This window comes from Podospora pseudocomata (genome assembly GCF_035222375.1).
Source record: "Podospora pseudocomata strain CBS 415.72m chromosome 2 map unlocalized CBS415.72m_2, whole genome shotgun sequence".
Taxonomy (NCBI): Eukaryota; Fungi; Ascomycota; class Sordariomycetes; order Sordariales; family Podosporaceae; genus Podospora; species Podospora pseudocomata.
This window is the reverse complement of record NW_026946365.1, coordinates 1515785-1536449: the sequence shown is the minus strand read 5'-3', so window position 1 is coordinate 1536449 and position 20665 is coordinate 1515785. Positions and strand designations below refer to the sequence as shown.

The following is a 20665-nucleotide window of genomic DNA, read 5'->3' as shown; positions in this document are numbered from 1 at the left end:
GCGTGCACAGAATCTCTCAGATGGCACCAACACTTGATGAGCATATGGGTTGTTAGGATGCTAGAGAGCCGAGGCGTGCTATTGGAAACGCGGCGTGTGTTCTTGAACCAAAAAGAGGGCGTCCCGAAGATATCAAAGTTCAAGCGGCTGCAACCCAAGTATCTGTGCGCCGGCCGCAATCGAGCCTACCTCGGAGTCTCTCTCGGTGACAAAGTTGTGTTCCCCAAAAGAAGGAGAGTGCTTGGTAAAGATAAGTGTCCGAAAGACCTCGGGGGTTCGTTATGCATTTTTTTATTTTTTTTTATTGACATCCATCACAGCATCAGCGGAAGCGGTTCATATTGGACAATTGGCGGTTCGTCGACCTGCATGTCGGAATTTCTCCTGGGTTGAGGGCGAAGCACGACAGATGATACTCGGCCTGCTGTCACACCGGACCACACGCTTGGAACGATGCACATGGTCTTGACAGAGCGGACGGATCAAAGGTGCACTAAAAACTCACCACACCGCGCTGTCTTATCGCTCAGAACGGACCGTCACCAATACTTGCTCTTCTCCTGCCTTTCTGCTCCAAGGCTCGAATGCTGGCGTAGCTGAAGGAAGAGGGGGGTTGCATTCGGTTGTTGACGAATTCTCCGGAGCCGCGGAGCCGCCACCTTTTCAAACTCGTCCCATCCCGTCGTTATCATGAGAAGAATGTAGGTGCACAGGACATGCTGCACAGGCCAGGTGTCACAGGCGGTATGAGGTGCTGCAACAGAATATGCGTGCTCTCCTGTAACAGTTCCATGAAGGCTGGAGAAGCTTTGACAAGCTGCCACGCTGCGTCGTACCGCGGCCCGTACTCGGACAGGCACACATTTTGTTGGTCCCTGCAGCTACTTTCCAAAATGAAAAGATTTGGATATCAGGGAACCTCAACAACTCGTCAACCATGGACGCTGATCATGAGGAAGAAGAAGTGACCAGACACCTCAACGGAAGCAACCTTGAAGGTCGCCGAAGTCAAAGTCAGTGTGGGCTGCCAAGCCATATTGCCGCGACCCCTCCCACTTGCTCCGTCCGGGGTACCGACCCACGCCGCACTGTGTACCTTCACCCCGGTCAGCTTGACATTGTTGGAGGGAAGGGACTTTGTCCGACCGTCATACTTCTTGTGTGCGAAAAGAACTGGTGATGATACAGCCAATATTGCCCCCAGCGGATATCAATCCAAAAAGGAGCCCTCCTTGCGATTTCATTTCAGATATCTTCTTGGCTGTCGGAGCGTTTCTTCCAGCCTTTCACCATTGAATTTCCTCCAAGGTACTCTTGGCCCAGGGAACTTCAAATATAGGCTCGAGATGCAGCCCCCGGCAGTAGCACCTGCCGAGTCATGACGTAGAGCTTTCCTATCCCCAGTTATTCTCTAGACTGCTCCTTCCTCATGAAATTTTCCTAACCGACATGTTGAATATGGCACGAGCAACCTCGCAGAAAGAAGTTGCCAGTGGCGTGTTACTTGCATGGCTCAAGCCCAGATAGTGGATACACAGGCCAGAGACAGTGGGGTGACAAAGAGGGAACCGCCTGCCACTCCCGTCTCCCGCTCTCCCACTCACAACAACAACAACAACAGCAACAACACATTTATACCACATGTCGCTTTTGTAATCGGCAAAAGAAGATGCAGCATTTGCTCAAACGAGCTAATCTAGCCCCTCGGAGCCGCAGAAGCTGAAGCAGACGCCGCCCGCTTCGCACGGAACAGGGGGGATGGGTGAGAGGGTTGCAGCGGCCCAGAGACTCGGGCGCGCCCAGCCCTCTTTTTCCAGCCTTTCTCCAACACATCCTAGACAATCCTGGGCCATCATCGACGCCCCTGCCGGCTTCCATGCTGGATCTTGATTTGGCCGCCAGATCCCGGACCGGCAACCCCCAAGGACCCTGGATGCGCCTCATCCCAACTCTCCACCCCGCCAGACCTCTGGATGGAGTGTCCGCAACTATTGCTCACCAACGACTCGACATGCCTCGACATATCACCACCACCTAACAAAACTGCTACCCTTGGCTGCTACCCTTGGTATTCACTCAAGACCCGACTCCCGTGCCTATATGTGAACCAATATCACACCTTGCTTAGACTATCTCCCAAACAGCAGCTCTATCAGAGGTTGTAGGTACGAAGCTACCCCCTGTCTAGCCTTATTCGCCCTTCTCCCACAGCTTCTCCGTCTTGTCTTTTGTGCCCCTGGCGGGTGTGCCTGGCTGCCGATGATGAAGTCCGACACGGAAAGTCGGCAGCATCGAGCCTCTCCTGTCTGATTCTCCCACTACTTCTGGTCATCAGCAGCTAATTGACCACTTCGGATGACACCATGACCAGCCTATGATACGTCTACGCGCTCTACGACAAGCCCATCGATTGCTGTAGCAGGCATCGACCCCCTCGGACCCGAAGCTGGTCATGCTGGTCCTGCCCTGTACCGCGCATGGCATACCCCCTGCCTAGAGTCGGTGTGTAGGTCGATGAGAGCTTCTTGGATCCTGTTGATCATCATCATCCCCACTGATCTTACGAATCTCCCGCAGCTGTGCATCAGGTACCGTGGACCCTGTTCTCTCCCCGGGAGCTAACTACGGCTCAGCTGCAGCGGCATCCTCGCCTTACCGTCAGGCTGTCTTGGCTTCGTCAGGGTCGCAGGCTCTTGAGCGTTGTTGTCCTGTGGGCTGCATTGTCCTCTCACGCAACACGTTTTTTTTCTTGCTATTTTTCCCGGGGCAGGCATATGCACGTCGTCCCAAGGTTTGGTCAAGCGCGGGCGGCTATAAAAAGGATCCCTCCCAAGCGCCCTAACGCAGTTGCCGCCCCCATTCATCATCCCCCCATCTTATCCCCAGACCTCCCCCGTGTCCCCCTGGTGGCAATCTTTCATGCTGTATCTATTTCCAGCTGTAGCGCAGTACCTCGCTTGATCAACGTTCCAAGCGACCTGTACCAGGCTGTTGTTGCCGACGGTTCAGTGCAGATTCACACGCGAGCAGTGGACGCTTCCATCCTTCCAACATTCGAGAAGAGGTCTGAGAGCGAAGACGACCAACAAACCACCCGCTGCTCAGGCTGTCTCCCTTTCAAGAATTGTGTTATTAGACACGTTGGACTCCTGGGTACTGAACCATCTGCTTTGCTCTCTTGCCTTTCGTGTGCAATTGTGTGTGTTGACAACCAACACTGCTGACACCAACACAGTTCTCCACTTCAGGGACTTGGAACATCGAACACCCCCCGTTCGTCCAACGAAACCAACACCGACCATGGCGATGCCTCGGCCAGGTGACAACTTCCAAGGGGAACAGGTATTTTGGTCTCCCTCCGGGCCGGCTCCAGCCTTCTATTATCCTCACAACGAGCCCTCTTCGTGCCGGTCGTCTCAGAACTTTAGTAACAATCCTCCCGTCCAGCCCTTTGCCGACGCCCAGTTCGACATCTTCGAGTGGCATCCCTACTTCCAGTCCTGTTTGCGATACTTTCTCGACCACGCCCAGTACGAAGGTCCGATCCAGGCCCTCGCCGCCTTTGTCAACATCCAGCTGCCCTTTCAGAGATCCACAAATCCCATCTTGTCCTCGCGGGCCAATTCCCCTTCGGGTGGTGGCCCTGGATTAGCTGCCGGGTTTGGCGCACAGGGCTCGTCGGGTCGAGCAGCCGGTGTTGGACCGGGGATGGCTGGGCCCGGGGGGGCAGGTCTGTTAGGGGGATTCCCATCCCACATCTCGTTGCTGCCGTATATCCGCCGACTGGTGGCGACCGGGTTCGACTTTCCAGCCGTGCTCCATGGGTTCTTTGGGGACGACTGGCAGAGAGGGATAGGGCAGTTCCACGAGCAGGAGAGGAGGAATTATCTGTTTGCGACAAAGAGCAACAGCTGGCTGGATGTCAAGGCGGCGTATGACATGGGGGCAGAGGAGACGATACCATTTTTGAAGCCGTTGCAAAACACGACGGAGAAGGAGATTCAGGCGGCCGAGGCGGCGTGGAGCGAGTGGTTGGCCATGCAGGATTGGTAAGTCTTTACTCTGGCTGGCAGAGGCGGGGAAGAAAGGGAAGGACAGCTGACTAACGAAATAGAAAACAGGATGGTGGGACCTAGAGGACTGACAGCGATTAACACCCCCCCACCGGGCGGACACGGACGACGAGGGAAGCCTTATATCAAGAGGGAAGAAAACTGAGAAACACAACATGAGAGAGAAGAGGGCAGGACTGTATACCTTACTTGACGAAATTTTCTTTTTTATATGGCTGTCATTTCTTTTGGGGGTAATCCATGGCATTGTGGGCTTGGGCTTTTCGGGATGGTGGCATTTTTCGTCTTTGTGTCGGCTCGGGCATAGCAAGCGGGGTACAAAGGGGGCGGGTGGGTTACGATGATTTCTTTTCTTCTCTTTCCGTTAAGCTTTTTCGTTGATATATTGGGATGGATGGTTTTAGTTGGTTTCTTTTTGGGACGGGTTATTAGACCTTGACGAAGTTCATGAGCGGGATGTGTAGGGGAGAAGATACCAACAGTATGGCATGGCCTTTTTGACACGAGATGATGATGATGGAGATGGGGGGAATGTGTACGAAGAGACAGCCGGATGAGTCATGAACGGATGATGATGTTGGGTAGAAGTGAATGAATGGATGATTGGTGTCTGGAGTTTTTGGGTTTGTGATTGTGAGAAGTGTATGATGAATGATAGGGCGGGGTTGGATGTGTGAATGGGGATGGGTTGTTGTTGGAGGTGGTGGTGGGTAGGTGCATGAGGGATGGCAGGGTTGGTGATATGGGCTGTGTAACTGGGCTGCGGAGGGCGATATGTTGTGAAACGGTTGGAGGTAGGTGCACGTTGGCTTGGTTTGTTGATTTGGTTCTGGGTTGAAGGGGTTAGTTAAGGGGGAGGGTTTTATGTCATGCTGTGTGGACAAGGGGGAGGGAGGGTCGGTGTTACACAGGGGTTTGGACTTTGGCTTTTATACAGTTTTCTGAAAGGAAGACGTCATTGTGTAGATGGGTGAAGGCCAGGAGGTCGCGATTGTGCTGTCGCTGAAGAGTGTACTCACTGTCTGTAGGACTTGATGGTGGTGGTGGTGGTGGCGATGGTGGTGGTTGTTTTGGTAGCTAGCGTTGACGATGGCAGTGCTGGTGGTGGTAGTGTTGGTGTATTTGTTTTGATCATGGCGCTGTGACTGGAGGGGCGACAATGATGGACAGGTTCTACAGTCCGTAGACGGAGAGGAGGGAAGGTGATTTTATATTTCACGACGGGTTATGCGGAGTAGGCAATCAGGCTCGTTGGGTTTTTCGGCGTGTGTGTGTTGACTTCTCTACGCCTCTTTTGATGGGCAGCGTTCCAAGTTGTCGGGTCGGTGGATACGACGCTGGGGTGGGGGGTGTCCTTTCTGGGGAAGGGGTTGCCGTGGTTGGGTCGGGGTGCTTTTTTGGTGGCTGTCAAGTTACTGAGATGTGCTGCATCGGTGGTGGAATGGTCATTGGGATGATAGATGGGGGTTTGGGTTTGTGTCACATCAGAGAAGCTGGTAGTGAGAGAGTGATTGTCTTCAAAGTGAAGGTATCTGCAGGTTGTTCCCATTGTTCCTTGTCCTTCGCAATCCTTTGAGCACTCCGGCAATGTAGTTTCCTCTGGTCAGCCTCCAACTCCGGCCCACCGTTCATTCCCTCATTTTCCTTAGCCCCTTGACTCAGCTCTCCAGCGTTTAATGACGTGGATAGTTGGCTCGAATTCGCGAAGAAGTTCCGGGAGATCCTTGGCATTCGCTGTGATCAAGTCCATCTTGAGCATGATCAGGCTGTTGTGATCGCGAAGGAGTCGACCTCTCTCAGCAGTTCTGAAGCGGCAAACCAGCATCACTAGTTTCAAGCAAGAGCCATCTGTATGACTCCAGATCTCTTTTCTCACGTCATGAGGATCGCTGGTGAAAACAAGCAGGTTCAGCACGCGAAGGAACCACTCCACCGCCGAGTACCTCGCCTCATATAGCGACTCTCGGGTAGCCACGTTCAGAAGCTTCTCAAAGTATCGCTTGATGCATGCTCCGATTGCCTTGGGATCGGAATAGCAAGGCTCTGAAGCACATGCGTAAACTTCGCAATGGATTTTCTCAAAGTCGTCTTGGAAACCGCCTAGATTGCTGTCCCGAAGCCAGTCAAGGTGCCGTTGGACAATGGGATGTATTGCGGGGTGGCGATCTATGGCCGAACTGGAGACTACCATTCTCACGGGCACCTCCGACCGCCTGTTCACTTATGTCCTCACTGATAACCGCAAACAGCTGGTACAAACATGGAAGTCGAAACGGTCATAGCGCTTTGACGAATGGACCGACGGTGCTTGAGAAACACTATTAGCTTCCGCTTCTCACGACATGGAAGTGTAGGTAAGACGCGACGACTTACCTTGGGATAAACCACTCCCTTAACCTCCTTCGAGGCTGGGGTCGCTTTCTCGCCTGACTCGGGGGTCGTGGTCAGCATGGTGAACTGAGGGGTTGGCTGATTACGGGCGAAAAAGAGATGAGGGAGGAGAAGAGAATTTTGGCACACACGAAAAATAACCCAGTGAAATTGTGTGGTCAAGGGGAGTCGTTTTGTGCCCAATTAAAAACGGAAGGAGCAACAAGGCAGGAGCAAAAGAAGGCAGGAGCCCATGGAAGGCGGTGAAGAGCCCTCGTTCACATCTCAATGCCCTGCTTTTCGGGCTAGTCAACGAGAACCGCAATGGGAGGGACATCCATGAATTTGTATGAAACCCCTTCGATCACGGAGGTCGCATTTTTTGGTCCTCACCCCCTTGGATGTGTTGAGCTGACGGTGAAGTGATCTATCCACCTGTGTAGAAGTGTCCCTAGTGAGCCTGTATTTAACAGCACTGCTCTTTGAAACGTAATCGAAGGGTTACACCTTGTTGGTATGTAGAGATATGCATCGTGTAGAACAACTAACATTGAGGCTGTTATATAGCCTTGATCAGATCCCTTGGTCGAGCTCAGCTTGTTCCTGATGTTGAGAGACGCTTTTATTGTTCTGGGAGGGTTCTATCTACTAGGCAATGCGCCTCTCCAACACAAGGTACCGGTAATACTCATGCTTGGTTGGGGCGGGACCTAAAGCGAATTAGAATGTCCCACATCGCTTTCAATGCCCCGATTTTGAGCTCATAATGGCGAGGTTACTGAGGCTTTTGACCCAATGCTTTCAAGTGCGATGCTGATGGCGGTCCCAAGGTCTGGAGCCACTCTGACCGCCGACGAGGCAGTGTCGGCCTCCTCCAGCTTGGCCGGTTGGTACTTTGCCATGGTGATGGGGGCGAAAGTCGAAGTGCTGGGTGGGAAGAGAAGACAGAAAGAGCAAGAGAGAAAAAGCAGCAGAGAAAATTTGACCACCCACAAAAGTAAACAAACAGTGCGAGGTCGCGGGATCGCATCGCTTTCACAAAAGGCAGGAGCAACAGAGGGGGCAATAAATGGAAGGCGGGGAAAGAGCCTTCCCACGGCCATTGACATATCACAGGCAATAAGACCAGCTTTGCAAGTATCTTGTAATGCCTGTTGGTTGTTTTTGAAAGATTGCCAGTTTCTGTAATTCGATGTCAAGTAAAGCAAGCTCTTATGAGATCGGGAGATATATCGGCCCTCACTGACGATATTATGTCGAAGCTCTGTTGAAGTCTGGATACAACACAGCTGTAAAATCCTCTCCAGTGACATTGCGTATTCCCATGCTTAGAAACTTGTGCCCTATCCATGGTACACCACGTCAGGGCGAGAAGAACAGTCGTCGATCACTATGGCTACTGCTCAAATCGAGAGTGCCACACTCCTCGGCTGACCAAGACCGGCATACACCAAATTGCTGAACAGCACCACCGTCGCCTCAACAGCATCACACTTGTTGTGCGAGGGGCTCCTTGTGACAATTTCGAATATCGAGTCGAGAAGATCCTTGACTTTCCGCCCCAATGCGTTCCGGTTGCTGTGTCACACCCCAGTCATGATCCTTATGCTTCAAGTAAACAGTCAAAATGTCAACTATTCTCTTCGTCTTGGTCATCCATTCAGTATTGACGAGCCTTTTTTTTTTTTTTTTTTTTTTTAGCTCGGGTGGCTTTTTGCTGGAGGAGGTTGGCGACGAGGGGGTGCTCTGTGGCGGCTTCGATGATGGTTTCCAGCAGTGCTTGGTCTGGGAGTGAGGAAACTAGCTTTAGGATGGCGGCCTTTTGGTCGTAGGACGTCTACATGAAGGTTAACATTCAAATGGAAAAAATGCTTCAAAGAAAATTACATCGTTATCGGTGTCATCCATCAGGTCTATGACCTCGGTCGGGTTGTGTTGAGTGCAGTCCGCCATTGTGGTTGCAGAGATGGCGTATGGAAGGCGAGGTGAAGATGTTGCAAGAAAAAGGGAATATTACTTGTTGCTCGCGGCGTGGGTATGTATATAAACAAAGCAATAAGACCGTGTTGTTGCTGTTAGGGGGCACCAGAGCCAGGGGCCGGAACATACAAGGGCTATGGTAACAAGAAGTGGGAGGCAGTGAAAGACCAAGTCTACTGTTTGCTAGTGGATTGTTGCTCTGTTTTCTCTCCTGCAACTGTATGGGAAACTGCTGGTTTCATCAGCGAGATAGGATGAGAGCAACCATCTGAATCACTGTTTGCCTTCATCCCCATCATCCCCACTTGCTTGCAGAAAGATCACCTAGTCACGCTTTCTTGTTGAGAACATTTCACGTGGAGCAGTCCCCCAGTGCTCTCCCTTTTCCACTTTGCACCAGCCGTCTTCCTCCAGTGCTATCAAGATTGTGATCCTCACCAAGTTCATTGTTAGTCATATGGCGAGTCGTCATCAGGCTTCAGGCGTCTGATGTTCATTGCTCGGATGAGTACCTAGGAAAGCACAACATGGCCGTGGCAGGCAGCAGGCAAATGTTATCCCGCGGCAATATCAACTAATCTCAAATTCTGTCGAATACCATGTTGATGACGGGCGCTTTTGCAGCGCTTCAACGAAACCAAATAACCATTCAACCCGCTCCCACCCCCCCAACCAGCAACAAAAAACCCCAGATATAAAACAACCCAAACACCAAACCCACCAAAATACAACTCCACCGAATATCGCAAGTACCAGCCTCATCATCATTCACCAACCACCCCTTCTACCTCCCCTCCTCCTACCACCCTCCTTAATCCTCCTAAACTCCCTCATCTCCGCCTCTGTCTGCTCCTTCTCAAACAAAACAACCCTCTTCCTCGCAATCATGCTCTGCCAAACCCTCCTAACCTCCCCCCAAACCAACCCCACCTCCTCCTCAGCAGCCAAAACCCCCAGATCCTCCAACCAAGCCCCCCCATCCTTGAAAATCAACCAGTCCATCTGCCACAGAACCAGCCCCGAAAAAACTTTGTTCAGCGCCTCAGCACCCGTACACCCGCGCATGTGTTGGACGAGCGTGCTCGCTTCTGGATTCGCGCCCGCACGGCACCAAACAAGCGCGCAAAAGAGCGCGGTAAGAATCTTCCGGATCGTCTCGAGAGCGGCAAAGTTCCCGTAGAGGGAGAGGCTGGAGGTGCTGATGATCTGGGCGAGGACCGTGTTGGCGCTCTCGAGGATGTCGGGGATGTTCTTGGTCTTTTCGGTCGGGGCTTTGGAGTCAAACTCAGTCAACTTTCCCAAGAGGGTGCTCCAGATGGGAGTGAACATGTGTAGGTGGGTGATAGTAGGGGGCCGGTTAGTGATAGTGAGGTAGGGGGCCATAACAGGGGTGATGTGGTCCCACAGAGGGGTTTAGCTTTTGAGATCTCATGGCGCGGGGGGTTGATGGTTGAAGGAAAGGCTTACACGGCCTATGAGGGCGAGCTCGGCGGGACTGGCCTGATATTGGTACATCTTGGCAATGCTTGATGTTAGGTATTTTCACGTTAATTGTGGGACAAAAACGGGTGAAGACAAAAAAAGTAGCTTCAAGACGAAAAAGGCGGCTTCAAGACAAGAAAATAGTGGCTTCAAGACGAAAAAAAAACTTCCAATGTGAGAGTTGTGAAGAAGAGAAAAAGAGAGGAAGAGAGGGAGAAGAAGCCATAGGAACGAGATATATATACCAGAGAGTCTTCTCAAGTGGCCCGAGCGTTTTTCTATCAAGGCAAGTGCCAAAGCCGTGTTGTTGCCTTGAACTTCAGACGAACATTGACGTATTGTCTTTATTCTCTCAAATAAGGCGGAAATTAGGTCTTCCATAAGGCTAGATAAGAAGACATTTCCTTGTGCGCACGTGCCCTCTTTTTCCTGTAATTGCTATTGGGGCAAATGCCATGGTCGTATTGTTGTCTTTGACTCTTAGGGCATCACGTGGAACTATGTATTGTCTTCATAGACTTGGAAAACTCCTACACAATCTCTTCGGTGAGTCTAACAACTTACCTTTCCACCTAACACCTTTCGTCTGTATTTCTTCGTATTGTTGAGCAATAACAACAGCCCAGTTATTAGTAAAAGCCTGGAGTAGACCCAATGCAGAGGCAGCGTATGTGTTGTCTTCAACGGTTCAGATGGGAATATGACGTACAGATATCATGTAGCATCAACAGTATAGGGAAAGAAGCATTTTATTTTGCTCATGTGTTCGGTTTGTGGTGGTGCAGATTAGTAACAATTTCGCACTCGGAGGATAGGGGATGTTTGTTTACACCCCCCTTTTTATCTCCCGGGCAACCCCACTTTTTGTTCCCACATCAACGTAACAAAAGACCATGCATTTCCCATACTTCAACCCTTTTAATTATGTTTATTTCAACATTCGAAGACTTCATCTAAGCTTGCAAACGTAAGCCGTGAGGGAGCAGTCAAATGGCCTAGAAAATAGCTACTGGCATGCCAAGAAGCTGCCCAATAAAATAGCTAGAATAACAAGATTCGACGATCTCCAATATTTCATGGATTTAGGTCTTTTCGTACTTAACAATCCAGTAATCAATATATTAGAACACCACACACACTGACTCAATTTGGATCTGATCTTTAAGTTCCATGAACTGTCCATGTACAACCGGAGCGGATCCTCGCCAGGACCAGGTGTATCAATTTCATATACAAGTGGGTTATCGAGCAAGTTGAGAGGTGTACATCAGTGTGGAGCATACTGCTGGGGTTGGTATTCCATCGGATGGGATCATGAAGCCGCTTTATAGGGTGAAGCATGCGATATTTATACAGTAACGAGCTGTAGTACTAAAGGTAGTGCCGTGGAGTAGAGACAGCTTAGTTGTGCTCAGGCGTGGATTGTAATGAGCATATGGAAAACACCAGGTAGCACGGTTTTTGGGATTATCACGGGCCTCATTATTAACGACGTGAAGGTCTAGGCTGGTTGTGTGTCCGCCTGGGAGGGGGTGAAGGGGTAGGGGGAGGTGTGGATGGGGTTTCAACTACCCTAGGAAGACACAATGGAGTTGTGACTGGTAATTCTGGCTGTGATATGTCTTGGGTCTGGTGTTTCACGCATTGTGTTCAATGAACATGGAATAAAGTATTTTTTACAAGAGAACCTCATACAGTACAATAAATAGTCGTCAGCCCAGCTAGTGACCAAAGAAATTGCTGTATATCCCTACCCTACTCTGGTCAAGCTTTCCTGCGATATTTCCCTCGATTATTCCGCCAAACCTCTTCCAAAATCACCCATTTAGAGCAGAAAAGGATTCGGAGACAACAAGGCCAACATCGCTTCATGGAAGCTTTCATCCTCCTCATCGTCAAAGCCCTCGCCGTTCCCACAAGAGCAGTAATCTTCCTCATCAAGGTCGTCGCAATAACAGCAGACACATAGGCCCTCAAACATGAGCGTCTTGGGGGGGGCTCCATACTTGATGACTGCGGCATACACGCGCAGCCAGACCTCCCGGAGACCACCACGAAAGAACTCCTTTCTGTCGGGGTGGCCGACTGGCGCTTTGTCCTTCACAAGCTCCATCAGAGCTGGCACGCTGCGCTTCGTCCAAAACTCATTCGGCTCATCCGTTTCGCCCTTGACCAACTTGTAAATCTCCTCGTCTTCAAAACAGTCCAAAATCTTCACCATGTTGAAGGCCCAAGTATTGGTTTGAGCGGAACCGACATGGAAGCAAATGGCATCTCTCAGTTCATCGGGGCAGCATAGAAGATCTTCCAGAACCTTGCGACAACTTTCCAAAGCGGCTATCTTGGTGGCGAGAAGGGGCTTGTAAAGGTTCTTGAGCTCCATATAGAACTTGGTGAGTGCCTCGTCCGTGACTTCGGCCGACTCGTTGGCATAGGCGTGAACACTAAATCCGTGGCGGTAGATCTTGCGGATACGATAGCGATCGTTGAGGCCGCTGTGTACAACCCCGGCAACTCGAGCCCAGTCTTGGGCCATCGATGATTCGGCCGCAGCCTTGATTTTCCGGACGGCCCTGAGCGCAGGGATGACTGAGGCATGGGCGAGAGCTGTGGAGGTCATGATCTGCTCGAGAATAGAGGGGAAAAGGGGAGAGACCATGTTTTTGAGCTCACCCTTGGTCAAATTTGCCTTGGGGGGCTCTGTCTTGGCCGGCTCGGACGAGGAGGCGCTCTCGGAAGGCCCAGCCAGGTCGGGCTCAAGTGAAGGGCTCTGCGAGGATGAAGCCTCAGCCGGGGAGGGCACAGGCTCCAACAAATGTTAACTAAGGAATGCTATCTTCTGGGAAACCAGGCAGAGATGGGCAAACAGGACTCACCGGACTCTTCTGTCGGATGGTCACCTCGTGCTTCACAGCCTGCGGGATCGTGGTTGCTTGCACCCTCTCATACTTGAACTGAAAGGCATGGTCGATCCAATGACTGAAGACCTTTTTGTCCGTAAATCTCGTGGAGGAGACACAGGCGCTTCATGTCTTTCATCCACTGAGTAGGTGTCTCCTGCTCGCCGCATCTGAATTTGCCACACTTGAGCTTGCATATGTCATCACAGTTCAGATGCTTCAACACCACCATCAATTTGATGTCCCAACTCTTGAACGATGGCTGTCGGGATAGAGCGCTCAGAAGAGGCTTGGGGCAGCGGAGAATGCTCTCCAACACAGCCCGCATGCCGTTCAAGGCCGCAAATTTGGTGGCATAGAGCGAGTCGGGCGTGATCTCAGCGGTCATGTAGTTCAGAGCGGCATCGATGTCGTTGGCCAGCTTCTTGGCGTACTTTCGGACCCGTGTGGGACTATCTTCGGCTGTGGTGGGGGCAAGAAGCTCGTGATATTTTGCACCCAGGGATCTCTCGATTGCCTTGGTCATTCGGGCAAAGTCGGCAACAAGTGTTTGCTCATGGGCCCGGATTTTGACAAGTGATTGGTGCTGCTCGACGACCATATCGGCAACATCGTCAAATTCACGAGCAGCATCGACGATGACTTGCTCATAGGACTTGGGCTCCAGGCCGGAGACCAGGGGGGTGATGTCCTCTTGGGTCATCTCGGAACTCTACCAAAGGGTCAGTATCAGTGTCACTCAGGTTCAATGAGTAACAATACACGACTTACGCCCGCGTTTCTCTCAGCGGCAGCTTCTTGAGGCGCTGCTTCTTTTTGGAAGCCTTGGACGAGGGCATCTTTGCGGTAGAGTTCTCAATGCCGGATGCGTTCGGGCCTTGTGTTAAGGGAGAGAAGATCGAGACAGCAACGGGGGTGTGGAGAAGAGAGTCGGAGAGGAAGATAGAAAGGCGGACAATGAGCGAGGCCTCTTTGAGTCGTTCCTGTCTACCGAGCAAACGGACTCACAAGCATCGCGGGGTGTCAGGCAGCCAGCGAGATCCCATGAATAAAGGCAAGAGCAAACAAACACAGTGGGCCATGAGGTCATCTGCCTGGAGACATCGTTCCTGCCTGCCATTTGATGATTATCTCCCGTTCGAAGAAACGGATCATCAACGGAGAAAGGGCCAGTGTCCTCCCCAGATCTTGCGATGTGAGTCAGGTACATTTTCTGGCATGATAAATCCCAGGAGGCAGAGCCAAAAACTAAAGCGACAATACATCCTATTCACAGCCTGGATATCGGTGGGTGGTGGAGCAATGTGGTTGGGGAAGGACAACCCATCTTGACTTCTGGAAACAAAAATATTTGTGTGCAGTTTAACAAGTGATAAATATTTGGCCGTTTCAAGGTTAGACTGTCTAGACAGGATGGGCGTCGTGGTCGGGTTTGTCGAGGAAGGGGATAATGTTGGAGCGGGTTCCGGCGACTTGGATGAGGAGGCACGTCGTAAAAGCAACGAGAGACACCGCTACTATGAATAGGGCCTTCAAAGATGGTTGATGGGCCTTAAACGGCTTCAATGATAGTCGAGAGGACTGTTAAGACGGTCGGGGGCGTACCTCTCATCTTTTGAAGCCTTCGTTTCACATGACAGTCTCCATATACAGGCGTAAATGTTACAAATCCCTCTGTACAACTTGGAAGAGAAGACGGAGACGGTAGAATAAGCTCACTCGAGATTTACAGCCTGAGGGCATGCTCTCAGGCGCATTCCGTTGGGCATCGAGTTTGCCCACGCCTTGCATAAACCTGGCATTGCCATTCATCCTTCCCACTCATGCACCCCATCCTCTTCCCACTCTTCCCACCACTTCAAGGGTTCCCAATACCCCCAGTCTTTCCATTCCTTCTGCTCCATCCGCGTCACTGTCTTGCTTCTCCCTTCAATCCTAGCGAGGTCCGTCACGAGATTCTCAATCAAGCCTTTCTCAATATCCTCATCATAGTAGTCGCAATTCCAATCCCTCCAAATATATTTTATATCATCCTTCCACGTAATGGCGATCCCGTCCGGAAGGGATTTCTTCTTACCATAAAGCCGATTGAGTCCCTCGTCATCAAAGACTTCCAGCATGCGTATCATTTTCTTCCACCACAACCCCCTTTCAACCGCTTGAACATGATACACCGCTTCTTCGTTTTGGCCCTTTCGGTACAACGTGCTCTTGAACATCCTGCGAAAGGTCTCTATCCCACTGAATAGGGTCTCGAAGTTCGGGTGGGCCTGAATCAGACTAGCGATGTCGGGATGGGCCCCGGCAGCAGTCAACAGAAGGGTGGGAAGGAGAGAATCGGGGAGGGCGGAAATCATGTCCTTGAGCTCGGCGGAGTCGAGGGTCGTCACGGTGACAGGAGAGGTCTCGCTCGTCGGGATGGTCTGACAGAGGTTGGTTTGCGACTTTTACCTGCGACATGAAATGCGACTTGGAGGTTGATGGTGACGAGGGAGGTGCGGTAGACTGTTGTGAGCTGGCATGCTCCCTTGGGAGCTCCCCATCTTCAGTTGACCTCTTATGACAATTCATGCCTATCGTTTTCTCCCCGCCAAAGACCCTCCATGGGGGGTTTCACGCGCGTACTTTCCGTTCCTAGATGCCTATGAGCTACCACCCGGGGCCTCCGGACGAGCCTCTCGCCAGAACATCCCTCACAGAAGTTCCCCGAGACTCTCCGAGTCCCCAGGTAAGATCCGCCCACCGAAAAGTCACAGCACAGATAGATACAATAAAGTGAAGAGCAACGCGCTAAACAAGACCCACAGCCTCCTACCTACCTTATGATCTCGAGTCGCTGCCCAGGTACACATTCTGGACGGTCCCGTGAAAGTGCAAGTGAACCGAGACCCGTCCAGAAGAACGGGCCTGTCGCTTTCTCGGTCCCTGCCCTGCGTCCACCCCTTCATGGCTCCTCTTTCCAGTTGCCTTCCCAGCAAGCCGCGGTTCTCCTTGACAGTTCCTGGGTTCTGCTTCTCCCGCGGCAGGCTGAACGGCTGCTTCCCTGCCAGCCTGGGCCGCCACCTCTTCACGTGGCTGTGCCACGTCCATTTGCACCTGCGACCGGGACCGGGCTAGTGAACCAGCGAGCGGAACAATCTCCTCCTCATCTTCCCCATCCTCAAACACAGCGATGGCGTCGTAGATCATGCCGTCCTCGATTGTGCCGTCCTCCGTGTCAGACTGCTGGGCCGGCGCTGGATCGCTCTGGCGGGGGGGACGAACATCTCTTCCCTATGCTCCGCCACCTCAAGCAAACCGAAAATCTCGCCAAATAGTTCACAGTTCATCACCAAGCCCACAAACAAGTCAAACTCCCACTGCCAACGGCGGCTCTTGAATATACGACGGCGTTCCGCCCACGTGCAGCAGCTGAGTACGTCACTCATCGGGTCGACCCATTGCCGGTATTCTTCCTCCGCGCTTTGACCGAGGACATATTCCCGAAGATCTTGTCCTATTAATTTATTGGATGTCACGATCCAGGACAAGACTTGTATGAGCAGGACGGCAGTGCGGTGTTTTTCGCGGTAAGAGGAGGCTGGCTGGACTGCCTTCACAATGCTTGTGTGAAATCTGGTAATTTGATCGAGTGCCGCGTCGAGAGTATAGGGCTGGACATCATCGACTGTCTTGAGAGAGTATAGCATCTCAAAGATGGCGTCTGCCTCCTCCTGTAGTGTATCCCACTTGTCGAGTGCCTCCTCATCGAGTGTCTCCTCCTCGTGTGCCTGTGTAATAGTCTGGGGTCCCGATGGTTGGATCTCGGACTCTGATGGGCTTAGGGATCGAGAGGACAAACCCTGACGCAAACGTTAGACCAAAAAATGACCTACCCGGACCGCAACGTGGGAAATGGAGCACAGAGTGGTCGACTACTTACGAGCTGTTTGGCCTTCTTATCTCCAAGTGCTGCAGACATCTCGGTTTGTTCTGGCCTGACCTCTCGGCCCAGCTTCTTGACAAGATCCGCCTCACGCTCGGAGCCGAAGTGGTCATGCAAAGACATGAAGACGAACAGGCTTGGATCGGTTTGGGGAACAAGTATTCTGATGGAGATGAATTTGGAAAAGAAAGAAAAAAACGAAAAATAGTAAGAAAGAAATTGTGTGGGAAATTTAACTAACCACCATCACAAGCCCCTTAGCAGTGCTCCACCTATATCCTCACCGGAACCGCCACAAGTCCTCAAGAAGCGCAAGCCCTCCCAGACTCTCGACCACGCTATCCAGCAACCACAACCAGATAATTACCAAAAACACCGCCCACGCCCATGCACGTGCCCACGGTTACGTCTGCGGTTACGATTGCGATTGCGATTGCGCCCGCCCATCACCCCCCTCCAGAAACCTAAACACCTCGCTCAACTTCCCAAACGCCCCATACCGCCTCCTCGCCTCCTTAACCAACTCCCTGACCTTATCCTCCCACCTCCCCCCCTCCACCACCACCTCCCCCCTCAACCGCACCACCACCTCCTCTTTCATCTCCTGATACACCCTGACAAACACCCCCTCCCACCCCGTATGCTGTCCCAGCAACCTCAAAATATCCTCCCCTTTGTTACCATCGTCTGACGACATAAGCACATCAAGGATACTAACCCTCAAATTCTTCAGCGCGCTAAACTTAGTCTTGTAAGCAGAGTCATAATGCACCTGATCCATCATCTCATCCACCACCCGCAAAAGTTCCTCTTTGGCGTCTTCGGGTACCATGTCGCAGTACCAATCGTCGACTAGTCTAGAGCGTGGGGGTTGTCGTGGAGGAGGGAGTGCGCCTCCCTGGCGTAGCAGTCGAGGGAGATGGGGGTGGTGTCTCTTGAGGGGTCTTGCTCTTCTTTTTCATCATCTTCTTCCTCTTCTTCCTCCACTTCTTCCTCTTCTTCCTCCGCTTCTTCTTCATTCTCATCCTCACTGGCCACATGCTTTCACCATGGGTCCAGGTCCTCGTGATATGTGGCGATGCGCTCGGGAACGTCCGGATAAGCAGTGGCAGCCTCCACGAGGATCGAAGATCCAAGCTTGTAGGAAAACGTGGCTATCATTTCGAGGAGTTCAGACCTCTCGTGTTTGGGCAAGGACCGGGAGGCGGGAGGCCGGCGGCGCGGCGGCGTGATCGCCAGAATGAGTCGACGCGCTGCCGCTTTGCTGGGGGAACAATCGACTCCATTGTTTTGTTGAGGGTATATCAGATCAAAGGCACAACAAAAAGACAATAGGTGAGGGAGGAGATATTGGTTGATTGATGTTGATGTTGAAGTACACATAAATAGGTGAGCAGGGGTCCTACAATTGCCCCGAGCTTCGTTGGCCGGGCAAGGGCGGGACCGGTTGATCATGTTTCGCGTTAGATTGACGCGTTAAAGTGGAAATCGGTTGACCGCTGGACAAGACCATCTCAAGCCAGGCGCTACAAGCTGAAGAGGTGGCAGATCAGAAGAGCAACCACAGGCGAGCAACCTACCTACCTACCCACCCAAGAAAAACGGTTACAGTGGCAAGCACCTCAGAGATGGAAACCCCAACACAACCAATATTACCTACCGCGTCTGTATATGTGAACAACTTACCCCATTGCACCTTGCCCGCTCACTTCTGCAGCAGATCCAACACCTCCCTTATCTCCTCAAAGAGACCATAAGCATCCGCCTCGTCCGCCAACTCCTTCGCCTTCTCAGGCCACCTCTTCCCGTCCACGTCCTGGACCTTGAGCCTCTCAATGTCGTCTTTGCTCATAAACTTGTGAAGCTTCACGAATTGCTGATCCCAGTCCTGGCTGTCCTTCTTAATCTCATGAGCCAACGCGCCTGGTGAAGTAAGAAGATACCAGATTATCTTCCAGAGGTTTGTCACCCCACTGAGCTTGGTGCCATAGTCGGGATTCTTCTTGACCTGCTTGAGGATCTTGACAACACATCGTTCTAAGCTTTCAGCCGCGTCGCCTGACCGATCATATTGCTGGCGTGCGTTCAAACGGTCGTACTTGACGTTGAGGATGTAGTGGGCTTCTTCAGCCAGATGATCAAAGTTCAGGGAGGTGCCCTGGGCGTTGCGCTGGTTGTCGTCTTCGTCATCGCGTTCGTCGTCGTACTCGTCGTTTACATCATAATCCTGCTCATAGACTACGGTTTCCACTGAAGGCTTGACTGGTTCTTTGGTTGGGGCCGGCGGTACTGGTCGGTCACTCGTCTTGCCATACTCGGCAATCATGTAACCGATATCCGGATGCATTTGGGCCGCAACAGCAAGAAACTTTTGGGCCGCAAGAAGGTCAAGACTGGTGATTATTTTGCTGAGCTCGGCCTCGGTGGACCTAGGCAACATGGGGCTGACGTCGTCCAGAGTTAGATGACTGCCGGGACCCCGGGAATCTTCTTGAGGAGTGCGAGAGGCCCTTTCTTGAAGGAGGGCCTGGAGGGTCAGGGGCGTCCGCGATTCCGTCGGAGCTCCAGACGCTGGTGAATTATGAGCAGCCTGTGAAGTGTGCGGAGATTGGGATGCCTGTTGAGCCTGCTGAGCTTGTTGAGCCCGCTGGGCTTGCTGGGCTTGCTGGGCCTGTTGCGCCTGTCGGACCTGTTGCGCCTGTCGAGCCTGTTGCTGAGCTTGCTGGGCTTGTTGAGCCTGTTGCTGGGCTTGTTGAGCCTGTTGCTGGGCTTGTTGAGCCTGTTGCTGGGCTTGTTGAGCCTGTTGCTGGGCTTGTTGAGCTTGGTGAACCTGTTGAGCATGATGAGCTTGCCGAAGCTGTTGAACATACTGAGCCTGCTGTGCCTGTTGCACCTGTTGAGCTTGTTGTGCCTGCTGAGCCTGATGGGCCTGATGGGCCTGCTGGGCTTGCTGAGCCTGATGGACCTGTTGACTATACTGAGCGGCGTAGATAGAAGTCTGTGAGGCCTGTGAAGCGTGCATGTACTGAGGGTACTGGGAATGCTGTGCAGCCTGGGCGTACTGTGCAGCCTGGTACTGGGACGCCTGGGGGTACCCAGCCCCTGTCAAGTCTTGTGAGGTTTGACGGTACTGTGGGTTCTGGGCATGTTGGGAAGACTGGTAGTACTGGGTTTGAGCCTGTTGAGGCTGAGCTTGGGCATACTGAGGTGCCTGTGAGTAGGCCGGTGCTTGAGAATATTGATATGTTTGGTAATATTGAGGGTTCTTGGTCGACTGTTAGTGGGTGAATGAATGATGAGGTGAGGTGAAATGCGTAGGTGGGGAAATACTAACAGCGTGCTGATTGACGTCTGACCCAGCATCGTCATCCACTGCGTTGGCACGCTGCCGTTTGGCGGATGGCTGCATTGAATAGGGATCCATGATGGGGTTGGTGAGCGGTGTTTGGGGTGAGAGGAGGTTGTTAGGGAGAAAATAAATGAGACGGGATAGAGTTGGTCGGTCAAAAGCAATCACCGCTAAGATAGGAGTGGATCGCACAAGGGGCCGTGCCGTGGTTGATTTTCTCTGCTACATAAGGTGCTACACAGGGCTAAAAGAAACAGGCAAGGGACATTAACCACTGGGCTGGTCTTGATTTGGATCAGAACAAACCAGGAGCACTATGTATGGTACGAGGTAAGACTGGCCTCTTCAGGGTGTGAGGGCTCGGTTCATCAACCAGGTGCGATAGCTATGGCAATGACTTCTGGTTAGCAATGGCCGCGATAAACATGGATATCATCACTCAAAGCATCGTGACACGAGATGGAAATACAGAAGGTGGAAATCAGAGGTTGAAGTTAAATGCTTGGTAGGTGCACAGACCACCCGGACACCAACTGCTGCGGGCCGAAGCTTGGGTGGGTCTGGATCTCCAGGGCCCCTGTTCTTC

The 20665-nt window shown here is 52.1% G+C and overlaps 5 protein-coding genes across 5 annotated transcripts; 1 reads left to right on the top strand and 4 right to left on the bottom strand.

The window, feature by feature from the left end:
* Nucleotides 1-541: 541 nt before the first annotated feature.
* QC762_203340 (uncharacterized protein) lies at nucleotides 542-4749 on the top strand. Its single transcript, XM_062887226.1, has 5 exons — nucleotides 542-2165; nucleotides 2372-3153; nucleotides 3236-3342; nucleotides 3448-4049; nucleotides 4122-4749. The coding sequence occupies exons 2-5, from the start codon at nucleotides 2775-2777 to the stop codon at nucleotides 4216-4218; spliced, it is 1185 nt and encodes a 394-aa protein (XP_062747022.1). The 5' UTR covers nucleotides 542-2165; nucleotides 2372-2774; the 3' UTR covers nucleotides 4219-4749.
* Nucleotides 4750-9191: 4442 nt separating this feature from the next.
* Nucleotides 9192-9938, bottom strand: QC762_203338 (uncharacterized protein; the record flags this gene model as incomplete). The annotated part of the gene is made up of 2 exons (XM_062887225.1): nucleotides 9192-9716; nucleotides 9891-9938. The coding sequence occupies 2 exons, from the start codon at nucleotides 9936-9938 to the stop codon at nucleotides 9192-9194; spliced, it is 573 nt and encodes a 190-aa protein (XP_062747021.1).
* Nucleotides 9939-11730: 1792 nt separating this feature from the next.
* QC762_203335 (uncharacterized protein) lies at nucleotides 11731-14061 on the bottom strand (the record flags this gene model as incomplete). Its single annotated transcript, XM_062887224.1, has 4 exons — nucleotides 13577-14061; nucleotides 12925-13515; nucleotides 12782-12884; nucleotides 11731-12711 (listed from the first exon to the last, which is right to left on the bottom strand). The coding sequence occupies exons 1-4, from the start codon at nucleotides 13642-13644 to the stop codon at nucleotides 11731-11733; spliced, it is 1743 nt and encodes a 580-aa protein (XP_062747020.1). The 5' UTR covers nucleotides 13645-14061.
* Nucleotides 14062-15625: 1564 nt separating this feature from the next.
* Nucleotides 15626-17237, bottom strand: QC762_203332 (uncharacterized protein; the record flags this gene model as incomplete). Its single annotated transcript, XM_062887223.1, is given in 3 exon segments — nucleotides 15626-16051; nucleotides 16066-16647; nucleotides 16728-17237. 3 exon segments carry the CDS (start codon nucleotides 16851-16853, stop codon nucleotides 15626-15628), a joined length of 1134 nt encoding a protein of 377 aa, XP_062747019.1. The 5' UTR covers nucleotides 16854-17237.
* Nucleotides 17238-18024: 787 nt separating this feature from the next.
* On the bottom strand, nucleotides 18025-20509 carry QC762_203330 (uncharacterized protein). Its single transcript, XM_062887222.1, has 2 exons — nucleotides 20065-20509; nucleotides 18025-19995 (listed from the first exon to the last, which is right to left on the bottom strand). The coding sequence occupies exons 1-2, from the start codon at nucleotides 20152-20154 to the stop codon at nucleotides 18436-18438; spliced, it is 1650 nt and encodes a 549-aa protein (XP_062747018.1). The 5' UTR covers nucleotides 20155-20509; the 3' UTR covers nucleotides 18025-18435.
* Between the last annotated feature and the right edge of the window lie 156 nt (nucleotides 20510-20665).

Bases quoted from the DNA above. Each gene is read 5' to 3' on its own strand.
- QC762_203340 (XM_062887226.1), top strand. From the start codon at position 2,775: ATGCACGTCGTCCCAAGGTTTGGTCAAGCGCGGGCGGCTATAAAAAGG. The intron at 3,154-3,235 runs GTACTGAACCAT...ACACCAACACAG, and splicing joins TAGACACGTTGGACTCCTGG to TTCTCCACTTCAGGGACTTG. The intron at 3,343-3,447 runs GTATTTTGGTCT...CCTCCCGTCCAG, and splicing joins ACAACTTCCAAGGGGAACAG to CCCTTTGCCGACGCCCAGTT.
- QC762_203330 (XM_062887222.1), bottom strand. From the start codon at position 20,154: ATGGATCCCTATTCAATGCAGCCATCCGCCAAACGGCAGCGTGCCAAC. The intron at 19,996-20,064 runs GTTAGTATTTCC...CAGTCGACCAAG, and splicing joins CAGACGTCAATCAGCACGCT to AACCCTCAATATTACCAAAC.